Source organism: Chinchilla lanigera, unplaced genomic scaffold (genome assembly GCF_000276665.1).
Source record: "Chinchilla lanigera isolate Chin_1 unplaced genomic scaffold, ChiLan1.0 scaffold00052, whole genome shotgun sequence".
NCBI lineage: Eukaryota > Metazoa > Chordata > Mammalia > Rodentia > Chinchillidae > Chinchilla > Chinchilla lanigera.
The window spans coordinates 4,595,865-4,618,948 of record NW_004955453.1 but is presented as its reverse complement, the minus strand read 5'-3'; the positions used below and the strand labels follow the sequence as shown (position 1 = coordinate 4,618,948).

The following is a 23,084-nucleotide window of genomic DNA, read 5'->3' as shown; positions in this document are numbered from 1 at the left end:
TCACCACTTCGTGTGTGACTGGTTGTCTCTGCGGTGAAATTAGCAGGGTGATGGGCATTGGATTATTAAGGCAACAGATTTAATATAAGACCTCCTGAGTTTTTGGAGGTCTTGAAATAGGCTAGTTGTACCAGTGTTTGGCTTGCTAATTTGCTTGCCTTGCCTTTTTTCTTGGACATGGGGTCTTTTAAAGTTTTTATTTTTTTATTAATATGTTTGTATTTTTAATTTTTTACAGTACTGGTGATTTAACCCAGGGTCTACACACTGAGCTACACCACAGCTAAGTTGCTGAGTTACCCAGACTGGGCTCAAACTTAGGATCCTCCTGCCTCAGCTCCCCAGAGTGCTAGGATTACAGCTGTGCACCACCATGCCACTTAATTTTTTAAGGGGAAAGCAGCCTGTGTGTGGACAGTCTTACGGCTCAGTGCCACTTGGAGAGGTTGTGGTGGACATGACCCTGAGGGAAAACTTGAAGTAGTCGCCTGTCTTCTCATCTGGATGAGAGGGAAGTCTAGTTCTAATACTGTTGTTAGTGAGGCGAGCATTAGATGTGAATGTTTAGATACTGGCTAATGCTTCAGTTGATCCTATAGCTTAAGTATTTTAATTTGCAAATGTTTCCTAAAGATAAGTGGAAATGAAGTTACTTTATTTGGTTGACCGTGGAAGCCAGGGGGTCTTCCTCATTTAAGGCTAACATGCCTGGCCCCAAGGGACTTAGGGACTGCGCTTCTCAACTCAGAGTCCTGCTCATGCGGCATACACATTACTGCTTTGTGGAGCCACAGGGAGCAAATCGCTGCTCTAGAGGCTTTGCAGCTGAACACCTTAAAGTGCTCACCCTGTCACCCGGAGGAGTGAGCAGTGAGGGACAAGCCGCATCATTCTGCGGTCCCATGAGCCAGCTCTTCCTCGGGGGCTGTTCTCTCAGTGCCTCCTCTTCGCTGTGTTGTTATGAAACACTTGGCCACTATTGATGAAGCAGTCAGCCATGAAACCTAATAGTGTAGGCTTCTTGCCCCGTACAGGAGCAGCATCTGTGTCTGGGAACACTGTGTCCAGCTGACAGACACTTGCACAAGACACTTCAGTTAACAAAATCACAAGGACGCGCCATGTGTAAATCGCCACCTTGGACATTGATGCAAGGGTGGCATGTGATCAAGAGCGCAAGTAAGCCCTTTGCAGTGCTCGTGACTGTGTTAGGAAGTGAGAGGCCTGAGTGAGAAACTAAAGCACCACCGGGCCAGCCACTGAAGGAAGGACCCAACTGCTGTAGGCGTCAGAGGACAGAGCCCTGTGAGAGAGAGGAGTGCCCGGGGCAGCGGGCCAGGATGGAGGGGTGTGGGCCTTGAGGCTTTTACTAGAGCACAGCAAGATGTTCAGGGCAAGCACAGAAAAGTAGATGACAGGGCAAAAGAATTGAAGGCCTTCATGTGTAATTTGGAGTCTTAAGAAATGGAAAGGATCTCAGAGGTCATCTGCCCCAGCCTCTGTAGTTATCAGATGATTCAGTAAGACCAGCAGGTGTCCGTGAGGCGACACAACTGGAAAAACTGCGTGAGTCATTCACCTTGATCTGCACTCAAGTGACCTTGCTGCTGTCCTCCAGCACAGGGTGCAGAGCCTTATGCAAAGTAAGAGGACTGGTGAACTTAGCAGGCTTACAAATGGTTACAAAGAATACCCTTCACTCAGCTTCCCCAGATACTACCATTTACACAACCACAGCACCGTAGTCGGAATCAGGAAAGTCGCCTGCACAGTGCTGTTGACTTATACAAAAGCACTCTGCAGATTTTATCTCTTGCCCTACTGATGACCTTTTTCAAGATCACACATTGCTGAGTTGTATCTCCTTGCTCTCCTTTAATCTGGAGCAGTTCCTCAATCTTTAACTTTTGTGACCTAAGCACTTAAAATTTTGATTGATTTGGGGTTTGGTTGATGTTTCTTCCTGGTACAGTATAGGTTCCATGCTTCGTTTTGTTACGTTTGGGCTTTTAGAGGCAGGGTCTTCTGTGTAGTCCAGGCTGGCCTTGAACTCTCATCCTCCTGCCTCAGCCTCCTCAGGTTAAGCATTTTGGGCAAAAGCACTGCAGAAGTGATGTTGTGCCCTGTGGACTTATTATTTGTGATGTTCGCTTGGATCACTTGATTAAGGTGGTACCTCCACTATGATAATTACTGTTTTTATTTTTTAATGTGTCCTTGAGGGGCTGGGCATCTTTTCTAAAAAAGATGTGTTTGCCAGGGTTGAGCTGGAGGATGGCAGAGGTACTATCAAGATGGAACAAGGAAATTGAGAACACTTTAGTTAGAGAAGGAATGAAGGTAGCTATTCAGATACAGAATAGAGAGACTCAAAGCTTCTCTAGAGAACAGTGGAACCATTTTGAAGTATGTGCTGCTAAGAATTGGTTGGAATCAACCCAGTTGAAGACTGTTTCTGAGCTGGATTGAAACAGTTGAACAGTATAAATTACTAGTGAACCAACTGTGTACAGATTCTACCACTTTTCCTATAGAATTCTGGGAGCTATAGTAGTGAGAGAATGTTTAGTAAAATACATCCAAGAGGGGCAGCACTGAACTTAGAGGCTTAGCAGGGTAGGTAACGTGGTTATTAAGGGGCCAGTGGGTTAGGTGACACATTTCAGCAACTTGAAAGGGGACGGTGTTTGGAGGATCTGTGTTGTGAATAGCTTACTCAGTATAGATTAGAAGGATGTGGTCATAGAGCAAGAACATATTGACATAACGCAGACAGCCCAGAGATGGGGACTGGGTGTGGTCGCTAACCAGAACTCTGAGGAAAGAAACCAAGTCAGATCTAAACAAGAACGACCAAGTTTTTTGTGTGTGATATCTTGAATCAGGAAGTGCTTGCTGAATTGCCTTTTCTTGTGAAATACATCCTCAATTTTTCTGATATCTTTTAATAATATTATTTAAATACATTTTGTTTATTTATTTTGTTTAGTCATCTGGCAATTGTTCATGTAATGGGGAACAGAACCCACGCAAATCATTGAAATACACGTATAATTAAGTCATAAATTGAAATACGAACAAATCTCTCATTTACCAGGACTGCTAGTCAATAATAAGGTTAAATAATTTTAGTTTTTCTTTCATGCATGCTGCTGATTTTCTGATGTAGGTGGTAACTAGTCATGAAAATGCCAGGTTTGAAAGTCTTGTTCTTCCTAACTCCCTACCTGCTTCAAAATACAGTTGTTTTCTGTTAAATCATTCCAGTGTCTAGCTGTATATTTGGGATTGTTAATGGTGCTATTTTTCAAAAATAGTAGACCTATCTACATATTTTAAACCTGTGTACTTGATTATTTGTTAGAAACAAATATTTTTAAATTGGAGGGCCGGAGGTAGCTCAACGGCACAGCGCCTACCTGGCAAACGCAAGTTCTGAGTTCAATTCCTGGTACAAAAATAAATAAATAAACTGGGCTATATCTTTGTGAGAAGGATGAAAAAGAAGTAAGGTAAACCAATTAGTACCAACATAATGAACATTTTAATGTACACTTACGTTTTAATTTAACCAGTTGTCCATACAGAATGTGTACAGTGTGGGTGTGTGGTGACTCAGGATTTCCAAGATAGCAAATATTTTTCCTCCAGTGCTGAAAGAGACTGCTCTTTCTTCAGTGGAATGCCAGATGCAAGGTTGGCCTTCATTCAGCTCAGCTTGGGGAAATGTTAACACTTGGAGCTGTGCATGCGCACTGAGGCTGAAGCTTAGGCACTTGGTCATTAAGGGACCAGCATTACTGAATTAGTCAACCGGACTGTCTATACTCATCACTGTAACTCCCTGTCAGATAGATATTAGCTGTAACTTATTCATTGGCCCTTTTCTTTGTGTGTGTGTGTGTGTGTGTGCGCGCGCGCGTGTATGTGTGGTTTTTGGGGTTTTTTTGTACCGGGAATCAAACTCAAGACCTTGCATTTTCAAGGCAAGCGCTTGTGCCCCTGAACTGTATCCCCAGCCCAGCCCTTTTCTTTGAACTGTACTCATTTATTCATATTTTAGGTGATTGGGGGGGGGTTGCCCATTCTTAGAAGAAAGTCTGTTCTTTAGTACTAGACAGAGCTTTTGATTCCTAATTCTAGTATCTTCTTCTTTTCCATTTCAAGAAAATGGTTAAAACGTTAGCTCAGTTGTGATCTATCTTGCTTTGGTTGATCTTGCCTGGGGAAGGTTAAGAGCTGGGAGTCCTCCCGAACTGGGTCTATTTCTTTCCTGTGTGTGATGTTCCTAGGTGTTAACCAGGTAGGCTGTGCCCTGTTTTTTGTTTTATTTTGGTTTGGTTTGGTTTGATTTGGTTTGGTTTGGTTTTAGCTAGAATTAAATATTTAGCACAGTCTCTGCTTGATTATAGCAATGTCTGTTCTGCCAAGAATCTTGCCTTAGCTTTCTTGCTAAGAGATAACAAGGTTGTCCTTCCTTCAGTTCCCTGTATATGCACTGTGTTTTAAGGAATCTCTTCACTTTATGGTGTAAAAACACCACCTTTCCCTGCATCCATTTTAATCAGGATTTTATATCCCTGTGATCATTTGTACTGATGTTCAGCCATTCATCAAGCATTTATGGAGCACCTGCAAGCGTTGGGCTCCTGATAAAACACAAGGAAACAGAAAGTAATTAGTTTAGAAATCACAAGGAAAAGAAAAACTGTATGCAGTATGAGAAACAGTCTGAAGAAGTACCTGGTAGTGGGAGTATGGTAGAGTTTACTGAGAATGACTCCTCCAAGCAAGTGACGGATCATTGAGCTGAACAGTGTGGGAAGGAAGGGAGCTGCCAGGAGGTCAGTGCACAGAGCATCTCAGGCATAGGCAGCCATATGTGCAAGAACTCTGCAGGAAGACCAGTGTGGCCAGAGCACTGGAGAGCGGATAGTGGGAGAGGAGTTGTAGTGCAGGCTAAGGCTAAGTATTAGGCCAGACCGCGCAAGGTTTTTATAGACCGGGTTAAGAAAGAATTTGCTCCATCCCAAGTGCAGTAATCTTTGGAGCATTTTTACCAGAGGAAGTATCCAAATCACCCATTTGTGTTATGGAAAGATCATTGTCGTTGTGATGTGGAGAATCTTTTTTTTCTTTTTTTGTACCAGAAACCGAACTCAGGACCTTGCACTTGCCAGGCAGGCACTTATGCCACTGAGCTATATCCCCAGCCCTGTTGTGGAGAATCGTAAGGGATTGAAAGGGGTGCACAGAAACCAGCAGATAGCCTGCTTAGCAGTGTAGGCAAGAGTTAAGGGAACTCTGAGTTGAGTGCTGATAGTAGAGGGGTCATATATGGAAGGATTTGGGAGAGCTGGTGATGACTTAACTACTGGAGCAGAGGGAAGAGGTGAGGATGACCCTGAGTTTCTGTGCTTTACCCGATTCTTTTGGTTTTTCTCCGGTACCGGGAACTGAACTCACAACGTTGCACTTGCCAGGCAGGCGCTTTGCCGCTGAGCTAAATCCCCAGCCCGACCCTGAGTTTCTGACAAGTATAGTAGCATCAGTAGTGTTGCTGTTGTCTGAAATAGGGAACAGGGGAAGAACCAGGCATTAAGACAAGATTGTGAGTCCTGATTCCCATGGATTACATTTGGGGTACCACGAGACATCCATTGAGTAGACTGCTGAATGTGCTCATAAGGCCAGGGAGTAGAGAACTGGATTTGAGATAGAAATCTGTGAGGTGTCTGCATTTAGGAGTTAATTAAAACAGTGGGTGTGGATGGTATCATTTAAAGAGGAACTACAGAATGAGAAAAGGAAGCCTAGTGCCCTGCCTTGAGGTATGCTTAATACCCAAGGAGGATGAACCCAAGAGACCGAGGAGGAAAAACGAAAAAGCTAAGAATGATAATTAGGACAGTGATGAATCAGAGGACAGGGAAGAACGGTTTTAAAAAGAAAGCGTAATCAACTCTAAATGCTTCCCAGAGCCCCAGCATAATGAACATAGAAAATTGCGTTCAGTGGCCTGCAAGTAAGTCGCTGGTAACCGACTAAGCTGAAAAGTGCTAGGTGTAGAAGCCTTGTGGAGTTGGGCTGAGGAGCGAATGAGGAAAGAAACGTGGACTGCCGCGAAGGTGGGCGGGAGCTGGGCGGGAGCTGATGTCATCCAAGAAGAGCCTTTTTGGTTTTGTTAGGGAAAGTGGGAATGTGTTTATGCACTGTACGGGAAAAACAGTTGAGAGGGAGAATTGGCTGTGTGAGAAGAGGAGCTGTTAGAGTGAGTTCCAGAAAAGACAGGAGGGGCGGGGTGCAGAAGCAGTGAGCACTAATGGAGGTAGTGAGTGTCGTCCCATGGGCATTTGCCCCCGTAATGTAGGAGACGTCTTCCAAAAGGAGTGGGGGCTTTGTAGCACCGTCCAAGTTGCCATTCCACTCAGAAGTGTAAGAGTGTCCCTTCCTCTCTCATCCCTTTTATAAAGCAGCTTTATTGAGATGTAATTCACATACCATATAGTTTGCCTGTTTTTTAAATTATTTGAATTTATTGCTACATTCTAGGGAATTTGTACCTGTACATGATAAGACTTGATTTTTGCCCATCCCCTTATCTTCCCTTCAACCTCTCCTCCCTTCCTTATTTACAAAAGCTTTGTTTCCATTTTTTCCTTCATTCTTATTTTTTTTCTTTTCCCTTCCTTAAACTCTCCGCATTCCCTAGTCCCCCTTTCCATTTGAACATTTTCTTCCTATTTCACAATATCTATTACACATTTTGGTCCTTGTTTACACTTTTGGTTTCTCACACCAGAGAAGCAATGCAGTATTTGCACATGTGTGTCTGATTTATTTCACTTACAAGTATGGCCTCAGGTGCCTGCATTTAACTGGAAATGTCTCAAGTTTATTCTTCTCTATGACAGAGTAGTACTCCATTGTATAAAAAAAATACATCTTCTTTATCCATTCATCAGTTGATGAGCATCTGGGCTATTTCCAAGATTTAACTATTACAGACTGTGCCACTATAAACATGAGTGTGTATATGTCATTGTGATATGATGCTTTTAATTCGTTCGGAAAGATGCTAAGAAGAGGATTAACTGGGTCCTAGTTCACCTATTTAAAGTGTACTGTTCCATAGTTTTAAATTTATTTATAAATGTGTATCATCATAATGACAGTCAAATTTAGAACATTTCATGACCTCAAAAAAGAAGCCTGTGTCCTTAGCTATCACACATCTCCCTTCTTTGTCAACCACATGTTGCCAGAGGAGAGTACGGAGTGTGGTGTAAATTCAAATTTAAAATTACATAATGAATTCAAAGAAAAGTATCAACTGAAGAGTTGCTAAGAGCTTAAACCTTGGGTCTAACCAGAAAAGCAGAGCTACCACTGTGCTCAAGAAACCTACTAAATGTCACATTCTTCTGTCTCAGAATCATCTAAAAATAAAGATTAATGAAATGGAATTGAAAAAACAACATGTGTGAGTAAATTATAAGAGAACAGTGTTGCTAGATGATTTTCTCTTGACCCAGAAAAGTTGTATTTTGTGTTGCTTACAAGTTGCTTATAGGCTGATAAACTGCTGTCAGAAAATCTCTCAGTCTTATAGAGAATAAGGTAATAACAGTGGCGTAGAAAAGAAATACTTCACTTAACATTGATATTGAATAAGGTCTCAGTGGAATTACTTGTTGAGGATTTATAAAAGTCCAGAAGTCATAGAAATAAGAGAAAAACCATACGAAGTGAACTTCATTTCATTTTCTTATAGTCAGGAAACGTGGAAGAAAGTGTTTTAAAACCAATATATTTAACACAAAGTTCTTCGAATGTTTTGGGAGGAGGTGCCTATACTAAGTGGCTGAGCAGCCATACCCAAACATTATTAGTAGATCAGTATTGAAAAGAGCACAACAATTCAAAGCCATGATGGTAGCCTCCGATTGTCATTCTTTCTTGTCAGCATTTTGATCAGTGCTTGATGCAGGCAGTGGAGGCACACCTAGGAGATAGCTCAGATGACACAGATGTGAAAGCAATAGCTGATGTGCTGGATGTTCTTCAAAGCAGAAATACCTCTACAGCCTCAAATGATAGGCTGATGATGAGGTTACATCGTGAGAAGAGTTGTTCACTCCAGTTTAAGAACATTTGGCAAGTTTGGCTTTCACAAGCAGGACCTGTGAAAGCTAAAGAGGTTTGGTTTACTCTAAATTTCCTGAGTCAGTTATGGGATAGCATTGCCAAAATTCTTACAGGTATTTTTGGGCTACATTAACATTTGTAATGGGCAAGCGGTGGTCTGGTGGCTTTGGTATCATCCATTCCAAATAGGATTAGAGCACCAGCCCTGCCTTTCTTAGAATGATAATTAAAGAAACTCAAAGAAGGTTTTCTGGAAAAGGTGACAATTTATGGAAGACAGGCAAGCTGCTTCAAATAAGAGCCCGTGTGTGGAAGAGAAGTGAAAATACTGCCTGATCTGCAGAGCAAAGCCAGAGCCAGCACACAGTGTGATGAGGCAATGTTTGTCTCCTAATAAAATTGTTTAACAGCTATTGGATCTGAAATCTGGCAATACTGCATTACTGGACACTGGAGATACTCAAGATGAAGTAATGTGGTCATTTGGTAAGGTGGGAAGGTTGTGAAATGGTGTACCATGCATTCTTTAAGTACTGTTGCGTGCCAGTCTGTGAATCCGTGCTAATTTATCTGTTAGGTATATTTCTGGTCATAAATTCTTCATTTTAAATAGACTTTTCCAACTTTTTTAAATAGCCAATTTACTTTAAAAGGCTTTTTTAAATAATAGGGGGAAAGTATTTTCTGTTTACTCTGTTTGCATTACTATGCCCAGTTTTCATCTTTTGCATATCCATGGTACAAGTCTACTGGTGATGAAATCTTTTAGCTTATATACATCTAAGAAACTGAAAAAGTAAGTAAGACTCAAAGTCTACAATAGATATTGTGAAAGGGAAAGAAACGGCTCAGAAAGAAAGAACAACTGGGATGGGTGAAAGGAGAAAAGGACAGGATAAGAAAAATACATATATATGTATGTACACATATATACATAAGATATACTACCGACTTCTTTTAGTTTGTTGAAAAAACGATTTGTGCGTATATTGTTTTATCAGTCGTGCATAACTGTATCTTGTAATCTGAGCAGTTTATTTGAAGATAATACACAATATATTAACCGTTGTTAATCTCCTTTTGTTTTGAAATTCTGTATTTTTTATTTTCTTTTTTCTCTAAAATAAAATTTCAGAAACTTTCCTCTTAAAAAATTATTTCATCTTTGCTTTTGAAAGATATTTTCAGAGTATAAAATTCTAAGATGACAGTTTATTTGACTGCATTTTTTTTAGTCATGTAACAATCTTCCTGCACTTACCTTTTTTTTTTTATCTTTTTGAGACAGGGTCTCACTATGCAGTTCAGGCTGGCCTTGAGCTCACTTTGTAGCCCAGCCTGGCCTCAAACTCACAACGATCCTCCTACCTCAGCCTCCCCAGTGCTGGGAGTATAGGCGTACGCCACCACACCTGGCTCTCTGCTATCTTTTTGACTCAGATCATTTCTGTCAAGAAATCTGTTGTCATTCTTTGTCCATGTTTTTATCCCTTTGTCTGCCCACCCACTTGCTTTGGGGATTACAGTAACACAAATGTGACTGCTTAAGGTCACCCATAGCTCTCTGTGAGGTCTCTCACCAGCCCCCAGCCCATGTTGTATTTTGCGTAGTTTTTACTGCTCTGTCTATTAACATTTTCTTCAGCAGTATCTAATCTGTTAATCCCATCTATTGTAATTTTAATCTCAGACATTTTATTTTTATTCTGTAGTTTTTATCTTCTGTTCTTCTACATAATATGCTTAATTTTTCTAGAACATACTGAATGTGTTTGTAGTAATGCTATTAACATCCATGTTTATTCTGCCTTAAAATGGATTGTTTTTCTTTTCCAACCCCTCCCCCCCCAAAACCAGGCTACAGAAGAAGTTTCCAAAAACTTGGTTGCCATGAAAGAAATTCTGTATGGCACAAATGAGAAGGAGCCACAGACAGAAGCAGTGGCCCAGCTGGCTCAAGAACTGTATAATAGTGGGCTCCTTAGCACCCTGGTAGCTGATTTACAGCTCATTGACTTTGAGGTAAGATATCAATTTATTGATTTTCTAAAACAGTACCCTATTCATAGTCCTTTACCATATGTTCTCTTTTGAATCTTAAGATCCCTTTTGGGATCTCAGCCCAGGGGTTCCTGACCTCTGAGCATGCCGGCGTGGCCGCCTCGTTGGCAGAGCCAGGGCAGGAACCCAGGGTGTCTCAGGCCTCCGTTTGCCACATTGTGTGTGCAGTTTCTTAGGTATTCTTAGGTATTCAGGATACCCTTTTATTTAAGTTGTCATGCATAAGTAGCTACTTTTTAGAGCAGTATAGTAGGTTACATAATTCATTAGAGCTTAGCTCTCAGGGAATGAACAATCCCAAAAAACCAGAGTTTTAAGATAGAAAAAGGCCAGGCATGGTGGCACACGCCTATAATCCCAGCACTTGGGAGGCTGAGGCAGGCAGATGGTTGCAAGTTCAAGGCCATCCTGGACTACAAAATGAGCTCAAGACCAGTCTGAACTTCATAGTGAGACCCTGTCTCAAACAGACAAAAAAAAGATCTTAGGGAAAGTTCATTATAGCAGAGATCTTACGTGGTTTGTTTGCTTGGTGCTAATTTTAAGTTTTTAAATTAGTACAATATTTAAATAGCAGATTTTATTCACAACTCAGATTTTTTAGTGTCTCTTAGAAAACTCATCTGGCAATACTGGGCCTGCAGTCCTGCTTGGTCCTTCAGCTGGAGCATAGCAGCTACCCAGGACATCAGACTTGGGTTTCCTTAGGCAGCTCGGCGTGGTTTAGCCATTGGCACCTTCTGCCCAGCCCCATTAGGCATTTGAGATTGTTGCCCCAGCTTATGTGCTAGATTGAGCCATATTAAATATTTAATGAATTCAATAGTGCAAATAATGGTCCTTGATACTAGTCTGAATAAAGTAGTTTGAGAAGCACACAAGGTAATGAAGCACCCTGGCATAGTCACAAGCAGTTTCCTTGCTCACCTGATTGGCTATCCATGTGGGTAAATGTTCTAGAGGGGGAAATGACAGAAAGCAAATTAAATTTCAAAGGATGAGAGGGTGTGATTCATAGACTACTTGGATAGTAGTGATAATAGAAGAAAATAAATGTTTTTTCTGCTGTAGAGCAGATAGAACTAAGATATTTCCATTTATGTAGCTACTCTCATAGAGGTTTGTTTTGTTTTGTTTTTTGCCTTTTTGAGAAGGGTCTCACTGTGCAGTTCAAGCTGGCCTTGAGCTCACTTTGTAGCCCAGGCTGTTCTCAAACTCGCAGCGATTCTCCTGCCTCAGCCTCCCGAGTGCTGGGATTACAGGCATACGCCACCACACTCGGCTTCTCATACAGTATTTTTAATAGTGTATCAGAGCTCAAGGCCAGCCTGAACTGCATAGTGAGACCCTGTCTCAAAAAGACAAAAAAAAAGTGTATCAAATTCCAACAAAAATTTTTCTTTCTTCTACAAAGTTGGTGATACACTGGAACATCTAGCTCCTTCTCCTTTGTCTGCCCCTAGCCCCCATCTTACTCCCTTAACTGGACACTGGATTTAATATTTATTTGGGACTTTAGAGACACCAGTTTATAAAAAGTGTGTGTGTGCCATTGGGACTGGTTGGCACTGGTTTGTAAAAGTTGCCGTTGCTACACATGAGCTAGCACAAGCCCCTGGATGGTGTCTCTGCATTAATTGAGGCTAGAAAGCTAGCATTTCACTACTGCCTGAGGGCTTTTCAGCCTTGATACAAGGGCCATTGTGAAACACCTCTTGGGTCGAGTTCTCCATTTATTAATTTCTTGTGCAGTTTTTTGAGATTCATAAGTGGTAAAAATGTCCATCTATTTTGTATAAAGTTGTGTTCTGTGAACTTCTGTACCATGTGCTACTTACTTGGTCCTTCATTATTAATTAGTCTCTTATTATTAATCTATTTAGAATGTCTGCCTGCCATCAAAACTCAGCTTCTTACAAGGTTCTTTCATTTTATTATACTGTTAGAGTGTAATTTCCCCAACTTCCATCACTGTAAAAGAAAACTCTGTATTGTTTATAGCACAAGCATCCCATCTGAAGCTTTTTCCACTTGAGTAGGATTTAGAGCCCTGTAGATTGTTAGCAAGTAGCACCATTTTATTTTCCGTATCTGAGTCAGTATGATTCTGAGAGTAAGAAATGATGGAAATTACATGTGGGATGTAATGAGATTTCACTTTGTCAACGTTGTTCATGTTAAAAATAGTATACTATTACAATTTAGAATTTGGAATTTTAAAGAGATTAAAAACAAGAAAATGTAATGTCTATGAAGATTTTAAAGTTAGATATTCAGTCAAAAAAAAAGATATTCAGTCAGCTGTAAATATAAAATGGTTTTCTTCAAATGTATTTAGGAGGGTAGATGGGCATTCTGCTATTTAGGCAGGTAAATATTTTAATTATTGTATTCCTAATAGGGCAAAAAAGACGTGGCTCAGATTTTCAACAATATCCTGAGAAGACAAATTGGTACAAGAACTCCTACTGTTGAATACATCTGCACCCAACAGAATATTTTGTTCATGTTATTGAAAGGGTATGTACAATGTAATAAAATTTATATTCTTAGTTAAAAATAAAAAGCAAAGATCGCTTTGGTAAAACAGGAATGATGAATGTGGGAAGCATTTTAATCAGCTCATTTTTCCATAAGTCTTGAACATATTTCACTCCTTAAAATCCAACCTGTAGGCAGGCATGGTGGCGCAGGCCTGTAATCCCAACATTTGGGAACCTGTGGCCGGAGGATCACCGTGAGTTCAAGGCCAACCTGAACTGCATAGTGAGACCCTATCTCAAGGAAAAAAAGAATCCGGCCTGTATGCAAAATTAAATATAAAAATGCTCTATGGTTTAAAGTAGGATAAATTATGAGCCTTTAAATTCACAAATCAACCATGACTGAAGCAAAGAAGTACTTAGTGGTCTTATATCTGTATAACTCAACAAAACAAAGTTCAGTTTTGTTGAAATAATCAGCTAAGTCACATATTTAAAGCCATCTCCTCTGCACCTGATCTGTACCCTGGAAGGCAGTGGAAGCCACCTTGGACATGGAGTGTGGATACTGCATGGCTTCACTTCGTTTGGTCAGCAGAGCCCATGTTGTGCTGTGGTGCCCCATGAATTCCACCTCTGTGTATGCACTCACTAACCCACTTAATTTGGTAATCCACAGTGCATCTTGCTGGAATTACTTCCAAACTAAGCAGCCATTTGTGATTGGGTAGTCTTGTCAGTGCAAAAAAACCTAGAAACAGATCCTCTTCTCTCTCAGCACAGAGCCTCCCTGAGCAGCAAGGTCATCTGTTGTTGGGCATTAGAGTTGTCTGCCGGCTCTGGATGTGCTGCACCTCTTTCTGTCCTAGCGTCAGCAGTGTTGGGATAGTGGACAAGCATGTTACCGGCATGACTGGTGGCATGAACCAGCTTGCTTTCCTACCAACAGCTTTGCAGCTTGCCTCATTCTGATTCATATCTCTCTGGTTAACACTTCCCCCAAGTTCAAACTTGCTTAGACAGAGCGTGAGTCAGTGCATTGTTGCTCGCCAGCATTCCATTTCCTCCTTTCTATTTCTGGTCATCTGTTGCCTCTTCAGATGTTGCCATACACATCTAATTTTTTGTCATATCAATCCACTGTTGCTGGGTAAACATATAGTGAGTAGGTTGGAATTTTGGTGTTCTTAGACCAGCTTCCAGTTGACTTTGTGTGTTTTTAAAGTCAGTATTTCCTTTTCCATAGAAACTTATGATTATTGTTGTTTTTGTTTTTGTTTATCTTTTGGAGACATGGTCTCGCCATGCAGTTCAGGCTGGCCTTGAGCTCACTTGTAGCCCAGGTTGGTCTCAAACTCACAACAATTCTCCTGCCTCAGCCTCCTGAGTGCTGGAATTAGAGGCATGTGCCACCACGCCTGGCTGAAACCAGTGGTTATTATGATCCATAAATTTAGTTAGCTCTACCTGTGACTTCACAATAGCCAGAAAAATGATAGAAGCGTTGTTAGTCATTGTGTAAAGATATTTGAGATGCAATTTAAGTTAAAACTTTCATCTGAGCTGACCAGAGTGGAAACCTCAGCCAGGTAGGAAAGGAGGAGAAGCATGGAAAATAAATACAACAGGGTTTGGGCCACCCCCACTTCCATCCAGCCAGTCAGCCTTTGTGTAGGAACTATGCGCACATCTGCAGAGACTAACAGCATTCGCTTTCCTCCCCATAACTCTGCTTCAGGAGTTACTAAGTATACGAGCTCCTTTCCTGCCGGTGAGATGCAGTACCTGACACATACAGCTTAGAGGAGAAGTTAATACTTGGCTCACAGTTTCCAGGGGCTCTGTCCAAAGTCAGCCAGCTCTAAGGCGTAAACAGCAGAGTGGAAGGGCATGGCAGAGGACAACTACTCAGGATCGAGTTACCTTCCACACACATGTGATTTGGGGGGGTGTTTTAGATCTGAACCTCAACACTGCCATTCTGCCATTCCTGCTTGCTCTCATCCTTTGCTTCTCCCTCACATACCTGATTTGATGTCAAGGGTGCATCCCTTATCCGTAATCCATGACACAGTGAAACACCATAATGCCTTTTACAAGCCTAGCTCTATCCAATGCCTTATTTTCAGATTCCCTCAATTTTCACAAAAACGACACTTTATGGTTACTTAGTTTTAAATCAGTTTCTAAACAAGGTCCAAATTAAATGCCATTATCTTGTTAACTAATTTAAAAATAGCAATATGCAGTGTATTAACCATTGTTATCCTATTACCTTGTTTTAAAATTTTGTTTCTTTTCTCTTATAAATAAGTAAATAAGTAAACAAGGTCCAAAAACTAAATTTGATTGATTAGACTTTTATCATTCTGTTAATGTATGCCTCTTTTTTGTTTGTTAATTTATGCCATTTATTGAAGCAGCTGGCTCATTTGTTGTGTAGAAAAATCATATATTTGCTTGCCTGTGGTTTTGTTTTGCTGTACCATATTCCTCTAAATTGATGGCTAGATCCTAAGGGTTTGGTTGCATTCACATTCACTTTGAGGTGGTCTCGAACTCTTCAAAGATGATGCAGTGTATTTTCTGTTGAGTGGCACTGGTTGTCCCACTTGGGTTGATGTTACAGTGTTGTCAGTCTGCACTCTGTCCATTATGAAGTTCTCTGTGATCTTTTCACCTGAATATATTCACTGAGTGTGTTACCTAGGTTCACAATGGAACGTTCCTGATTCCGCTATTACTTCTCTATATAATTCAGTGTGTTTCTTTTATAAAGAAAAGCCTGTCCTCATTGATGACTTAGTTATCCCAAAGTACGGTCCTTATGGGAAAACCAATATCATCATTTTATTTTTAATTAGTTGATGGCCTGCCATTTTCTTAAATGAGTATTGAGTATGTTGTTTTGGGGTTTTTTGGTCTCTTCTTTTTTTTTTTGAGACAGGGTCTCACTGTGCAGTTCAGGCTGACCTTACGCTCACTTTGTAGCCCAGGCTGGTCTCAAGCTTGTAATGATCCTCCTGCTTTGCCTCCTGAGTGCTGGGATTATAGGCGTGTGCTACCACGCCCGGCTGCTTTGTTTTTCTTTTAAATACACAATGTGTTTCAGTCCATTGCAGTCATTACATTTTTATGTCCATGCTCACCCATGTTATGCCACTGGGAGCTCCTTCAGGTTGGCTCCCCTTGACCTGGTAAGAAGGTCCATGATAGCTTTCTTGCTTTTTGTCACAAGATTGCCACCTTGGTCATTTTGCAGTGTTCCTGCCAAAACTGGAAATAGCTATTTCTTTGAAGAGCCCTATGAACTACCTGTTAAGATTTTTGTATTTTAGTTAATTAGTGTGACTACAGTTGTCTTCTTAGGTTGTAAGTACTTCGATGTTAGATACTGGGGGAGAATTTCGCTGCCAGTATTTGTGTACATTTCACATCTTACTGCTAGCATCGGGCTGAGTTTGGAAGACTGGTTTTTACTGGCAATTTAAAAGTTAATGTGTTCTCCAGTCCAGTACTAACAAGTTGCGCAGCATAACTGTTTACCTTGTGCTCTTTGGTTTATGGTTTAATCATTTAGACAGACGTGATAAACTTCAATCAAAACCTGCCCAACTTGTTGTACCAAACTCTTATCCTTGTCCCTCGTGTCGCCTGCTTATTAAAGATAAGTGAAAATAAATTGTGATCAGCCATTTTGAGGGCAGACATCTTAATCAAGAGCCAGTCAGGATACTGGCTGTCATCCCTACCTGATGCAAAGGAGGGCCGGAGTTTTGATCTCGTTGCAGATCTGTGATGAACATACACACAACAAAAGGACAATTCTGTTAGGTGGCAAATGAATGCTACAGGATTTTAGAGGATAAAGCTTGATTGATAGAGCAAAGGCTGGTAAAAGGGATGGAATTTAGGATTGGCGATCCAAATGGTTTAGGATTTGCATAGGCTCAAAAAGAAAGGAAACGTCTGAATAACAAATTACAGGAACTAAGGCCCAGAGGCAGGAGTGAGCACCATGTGATGGGTAGCTGTAAGAAAGAATAAGTAATAAGAGTAACACCTGGAAGTTTTATGGCAGGATTGGGAGATAGCCTTGTACCAGAGCGATAGGTCCATTGAGGGGAAGTAACTAGCTATTAAAAACCCAGAAGTCTGTCTGTCTGTCTGTCTTTTCTTTGCTTGGCCAGAAATAATTTTTAAACTCGTAAGCAGGAATTTTGTTGATAAGCCTATGGATAAATGCTTTAGGACAGAGGAGTGAAGGAGGGGTGATTGGGAACTGTGCTACCCAAGATATAGTAACTGCTAGTCGAATGTTAGCGATTTAATTATAAGTTAATTTAAGTTAATTAACATTTAAAGTCAGTGCCTCAGTCATTGTTCAGGACGCAGGTCTGAAACTTCCTGTTCTCAGAATTTGAAATGTTCACCATTGGAGTTCTAAGAGAGCAATCATGTCTGGCTTTTGTTTGTGTTTGTTTTTACAGGTATGAATCTCCAGAAATAGCTCTAAATTGTGGAATAATGTTAAGAGAATGCATCAGACATGAACCTCTGGCAAAAATCATTTTGTGGTCAGAACAGTTTTATGATTTCTTCAGATATGTCGAAATGTCAACATTTGACATCGCTTCAGACGCATTTGCCACATTCAAGGTAACATAAAAACTAAACACACTTGCGAGATCAGCAGGTGTGCTGTCTTTCCGAAATCTTCTCTGCCCTTGTTGTCTGCACACAGCTGCCCTCTAGTGGAAGGAGAGAATATATATCTTATATGTGTTGGTGTGATTTAGATATTTGCAGAAAAGTTAGATTTGTTGTTGGTACTGGGGATCAAACTCAGGACCTTGCACTTGCTAGGCAGGTGCTGTACTGCTGAGCTATATCCCCAGTCAGAAAAGTTAGTTTTAAAGGATGTAAAAGTTAGATTCTAGAGTCTATCAAAGCCAGGCATGGTGGCGCACGCCTTAATCCCAGCACTCTGGCAGCTGAGGCAGGAGGATCGGTGCAAGTTCAAAACCAGCCTGAGCTATAAAGTGAGCGCAAGGCCAGCCTGAACTGCATAGCAAGACCCTGTCTCAGAAAGACAAAAAAAAAAAAATTAGAGTCTATCAAAAAGGCAGAAATTAAAGTATGGTTAAAATTATTTCAGTTACCTATTAAGCACAGTATATCTGACAACCAGATTTGCTCCTGTATTGGGCCATTCTGGAGCAGTTTCTTTTGTTAAGCACCAGAGGAAGTATCTGCCTTTGTTCAGGGGCCCTGTTCATCCGCATATTACTGCGTATTAGAACCATTCTACATTAGAGCCACATTTCAGAGATAGCCATGCTGTTGACAGGCCCAGGGAAACTGTGGGTTCACCTCATATATGCTGTCTCACACTGGAGTACATTAAGCTCAGGGAGGGGACAGAATCAGCTGCATTATTCCAATTGTTATTTCCTGCCTCCTGTCATCTATCTTAGTTCCCTTATTGTGGATGTATGTGAATTAAATACACATAGGGGAGCTGGGGATGTGACTCGGTGGTAGCACTCTTGCCTTGATGCACAGGGCCCTGAGTTTGATCCCCAGCACTACCAAAATGTATATATTTTTATAATATAGATAGGATAAGATACAGTTGTGCAACCTACAGATTTTAATGTGAGTTGTAAGGTTCTGTGCTGTTTAAAGTATATAATAAAGCAGTAATCTTGTTTTTGTTTTCCCTACCAATGAAAGCCTTAGAAGTGTTTCGGTATAATCAGTATTTAGTACACTTACATGTAGACCACCTTGCCCAGAACATGAACACTGTCGCAGTGAGAAATGGTCCTTTCTTACGGGGCTCAGCTCTGATTATAAACAGCCTATGGTAACCAGCACACACCTCGGACTCGAGTAAGATGTGGAGCTGAGAATGCATGCGCTCCCTCAGAGTAGGAGGAAGGCCTGGGGACTACTCATTGGCGGCACGTTGAAGGAAAATAAGGCTATAGTGGGCAAGGTGCCGAGATTCGTTTCTCAAAACTGTGAAAGAAAATGCCAGAAGGTGTAGTTAAGACCTGAGTATGTTGTCAGTGTACAGAGCAAAATGAAGTGAAGTTGAGATTGTAACATTGAATGGTCACTGTGATGTCGTAGGTGTCACCACAGTGGCGGGCTAGGACTCAGGATTAGAATGCACCAGTGGAAGGGAGTGCCCCCTTGAGGAGCGGCAGTGCAGCATGCAGGGAAGTGTAGTGATCCTGGGGTCAAGTAGAAAGGCCCGTGTGTGGAAGGACAGCCAGGATCCCAAGAGTGGCCACACTCTGGGCAGTGAGGGTGAGGGAAGAGGATTGCGGAGCAGCACTGGTGTGAGAGACACGTGGAGGACGTGTTCCTGGCACAGAGGGCCACACTGGCTCCAAGTGAGAGAGATGTGCCGGCTGCACACTGGAAATGCGGTATCTGACCGAGTCCTGCCCAGCCTTGCTGATGACTTCATCCCAATTAAGGGTGCTTCTTTCAGTGAGCTCCTACCGGGGAGAAAATGGTGCTGATGGAATCCCTGTGAGTCACCAAGTCCTGTCAGGTCACGGTAGCCTGAGAGATGCACTAGGCAGAGCCGGGCGGGTAGCCTCTAGTTGGAGAAGGGAAGCTTTAAAAAGCAATTTAGGGGGCTGGGGATTTAGCTCAGCGGCAAAAGAGCCTGCCTGGCAAGCACAAGGTCGTGAGTTTGGTTCCTGGTACCGGAGAAAAACCAAAAAAATAAAATAAAATAAAATAAATAAATAAATAAAAAAAAGCAATTTAGGATTCTAAGGCTGAGCTCTAGCAGAGAGGGTCCGAAGCTGGGCTGGCGTCTGTATCTCAGGTGCTCCCGACCACACAGGGAAGAGCTCATTAGGCTCCTGAACAGAGCCCACTCCAAGAAACAAAGCAGAGGTCCTGCCAAGACAGTACGTAGGAAAGGGGCTCCAAGCTGCCACACACACACACATGCAGCGCGCACGCACACGCCTGCCTGCGCAAGACCCCCGTTAGAGCAGGGCCAGCCCGGCCACTCCACCGCGCCGCTGACAAAGAGGGAAGGCAAAGCGTGCACTTCTGCCGCCGCTTGCAGCCCAAAGCGCACTCTACAAAACAGCTTTCAAAGACGTGTACATCACCACCCTGCATGTGGAAGCCTTGGAACAGGAAGTTAAAATTACCTGCTTTAAATGTGTCCAAGACTCAGCTTGAGTAATCGACACGGAAATAGTAAAACCAGATGGCCAAATATTTGTTAGTATTGTTTTGTTTTGTGGGATTGCGATGGGAAGGGCATTAGAGAGCAAATAAATCTATTCCCAGTTTTCCAGAATAAAAAAGTAGATTCCCCAGAGAGGCTGGTGGAGCTTGGAGCTCCACCAGGTTCTAGACAGTATTTCTAAACAGAGGATTTCTGAGCATTTTGGTGGGGAAACCATGTACCCACAGCCAGCAGGGATTTACTGAGCGTAAGTTCAGTCAGACCAGTCTCACAGGCCGGGAGTCAGGGCGTGTGGACGGGGCTGTGCCTGTTTCAGGCCAGCTCCGCTGTGGACGTGACCGGCCTCTCCCCACTGCGAAGGTGTAATAATGCGAGTGTGTGAGGGTCCCAGACCGCCACACGGTCCGTGTGCATTGTGCAAGTCTCTACTGGATGGTTCTTTCATGACAGCGAGGATGTCATGTTTCTAAATAATTGTACAGTTTTAGAAACAATAAGATAGATGGCGATTCAGCACAGTGGTTCACAACTCCTTGAATGCCATATCCACCTATGTTAGCAAATGGGTTGTCATCGCACTGGACAGTTCGGAGCAGATCTGCACTGAGCTGGCCTTGCTAACATGTTCATTGATGACGGAAGGGGACAGGGCACACTTACCTAGTGTGCAGGTGCAGCCGTGGAGGGAAAGAGAGTTGTAACAGTGGATCCTGAGAACTGAAGACCAGCCTGAACAAACAATGAGACCCTGCCTCAGAGAAAGAAGTGGATTCTAAAGTTCATAAAAGTTCAGAAAGGCCACGATAGAATGGGACAAAACTTAAGTATTGATAGCTAACCTAACTGTCCAAGGACAAGGAACAAGAGTTAGGGAGCTGGGCACAGTGGCACACGCCTGTAATCCCAGCACTCGGGAGGCTAAGGCAGGAGGGCCTGCTAAGTGTAATAATTACTAGGATATAATTAATTTACTGTCACACTCTACCTTGTGAGGAGGTGTTATCCCCCTTATGCATGAGGAGACTAAACGCAGAGGTACTGAATGAAGTCAGCGAACAGGGAAGCCAAAGCTGAGCCCAGTAAACTGACTGGAGAGCCCCGCTGAGGAGCAGGGTTCTGAAACGTCCACTAGAGTTCTCCATGCGACCAGTTACAGGAGCAAATGGATGGTCGCACTCCATTCTAAGTTTGCAGGCTAGCGACGCAGAACTGTGCTCCTTTCCAGAGGCTGTGCTTTAAGAAGCACGTGGACACAGTGATGGTTTTCCAGTGGGTGGTGAGGGGGACTCAGAACCCTGTCGCTGGAGGATTGCTTAAAAGAGCAGATAGTTTTTAGCCTGGAGGAGAGGTCTTGCTTGGGACTTGCCCTGAGAGTGCTGTTTGTGTTTGAAGTGGGGACCTCTAGAAAATAAATCAGGCCCATTGTGTCAGCTCTCGAGACTTCTGGACACAACTTGGGGTCAATTTCACTAGCACAGAAGGAACTTTGTAAGAGCGCCACAGGTGAACTGCACAGGTGGAAGAGTTGAGTTCCTTGTCCTTGGACAGGATCTGGCATCAGGAAGTGGGGCCCGTGACTTGCCACGGCTCTGTGAAACTGTACACCTACCCTGCCAGGCAGCAGCCTGCCCTCAAGGACCCCGTGGCTTTTTATCACCTGTGATTTAGGGCCCAAACTCAGACTTCTAGGAAGCTTTTTAATGTATCCCATCCTAAAAGTTGGCTACTTAATCTGCTGGACTTGGGACATGATCCCTGACCTTTCTCCAAGTTATACTGGGGGCTTGGAGAGTCAAGAATTTAGATAGGTAAGTGGTCAGAAGTACTTTATTTCTTCTCATTGCTGGCATAAAATCACACATACTCTGTAAACATGGCAAGTTGCTTGCCAGATAATGACCCTTTACTTTCTATTCTCTTCCCCCACACACACCACCTGTGCTTTGATCTCTCCAAAGCTGTTAGTCATAGTCACCAAGTTAAGGTTCGTTCTTATCTCCCAGTAGATAGAGGCACTGCCAAAGACCCCATTTCGTCCTTCCCAAATTAGTACCCTCTTTCCCCAAAAATAAGACTTACCTGAAAAGTAATCATCCTTAAAAACTAGAAATAAAAAATGTCACTCCTGCCAGGCATGGTGGCGCATGGCTGTAATCCTAGCACTTGGGAGGCTGAGGCAGGAGGATCGCAGTGAGTTTGAGACCAGTCTGGGTTACGTAAGCAAGTTCAAGGCCAGTCTGCACTACATGGCAAGACCCTGTTTCCAAAAATAAATAAATAAAATAAACTCCAGTTTGTCTAATTTTGCCTATTTAATCCTCATGGAGGATTTAAGAAAAATTAAGTAAGTCTTTCCTGGGGAGTACAGTAAACAACCTTCTCTAGCAGTTTAGACAACCATAAATCTTTAGGGTGGTGCTAGAAGCCTTCTTAAAAGCATACTTTGAATGTTGCTTCATTTGATGTTTTTCCAGACAAGTCTCTTGATTTTCTTGGCTCATTCACTGATTGATTGTTAAGGTTTTGCTGTGTGCCGGGCACTGCGTAGGTGCTAGGGACTCAGAGGTCAGTAAATAGAGCCCTGTGTGATGGGACAGAGACATCGCTCAAGGGTCCCACGGCACGTATAAAGCCCCAGCTGCGACCAGTACTTGCATGTCCTGACCAGTGGGAGGGTGTTTTGAGGAAGTGACTCCAAGCCAGGGTCTGCAGGTTGAGGAGTAGGAGAGCCGGTACAGAGGCCTTTGGGGAAGGAAGGGTGTTAACAGCATGCAAGTGACGAAAGAGCTCCCTGCAGAACCCTTGAGACCTGTGGACCGCCACAAGGGAGCTGGAGCTGTGCCTTCGCACGTGTGACCGAGGAACCTTTCCTTAAATTTCCTCAGGCGCGCGAGCGGATATCAGCAACTTGGGAAGCACCAGCTGGTTGTGACCTAGGCAGCCTGCAGACTAAACGAAGAAAACGCAAGGGGAGTTGGTTAAGACAAAGGAATTGCTGGCACTAACCTGTCTAGGAGGTGGCACTGAGGGAACTTCCCTCACTGCTGCACTGAGGACCAGCTCAGCACACCGTCACGGCCCGCTTTCTCTCCCTGCAGCCAGCGCAAGGCTGGGCCACAGCAAACTTGCAGGTTCCTAAGGCAGCAGGAGTTTTCTTGTCTTTT

At 42.6% G+C, this 23,084-nt stretch overlaps 1 protein-coding gene across 3 annotated transcripts in view; it reads left to right on the top strand.

Moving 5' to 3' along the window:
* The window catches only part of Cab39 (calcium binding protein 39), an 88,449-nt gene that overhangs the window by 52,030 nt on the left and 13,335 nt on the right, over nucleotides 1–23,084 (top strand). For all 3 annotated transcript variants that reach the window (XM_005395413.2, XM_005395414.2, XM_005395412.2), the window contains exons 3-5: nucleotides 10,006–10,170; nucleotides 12,611–12,729; nucleotides 17,183–17,351. In XM_005395413.2, the coding sequence (XP_005395470.1) occupies nucleotides 10,006–10,170; nucleotides 12,611–12,729; nucleotides 17,183–17,351 (453 nt within the window). The remainder of the gene's footprint in view (nucleotides 1–10,005; nucleotides 10,171–12,610; nucleotides 12,730–17,182; nucleotides 17,352–23,084) is intronic.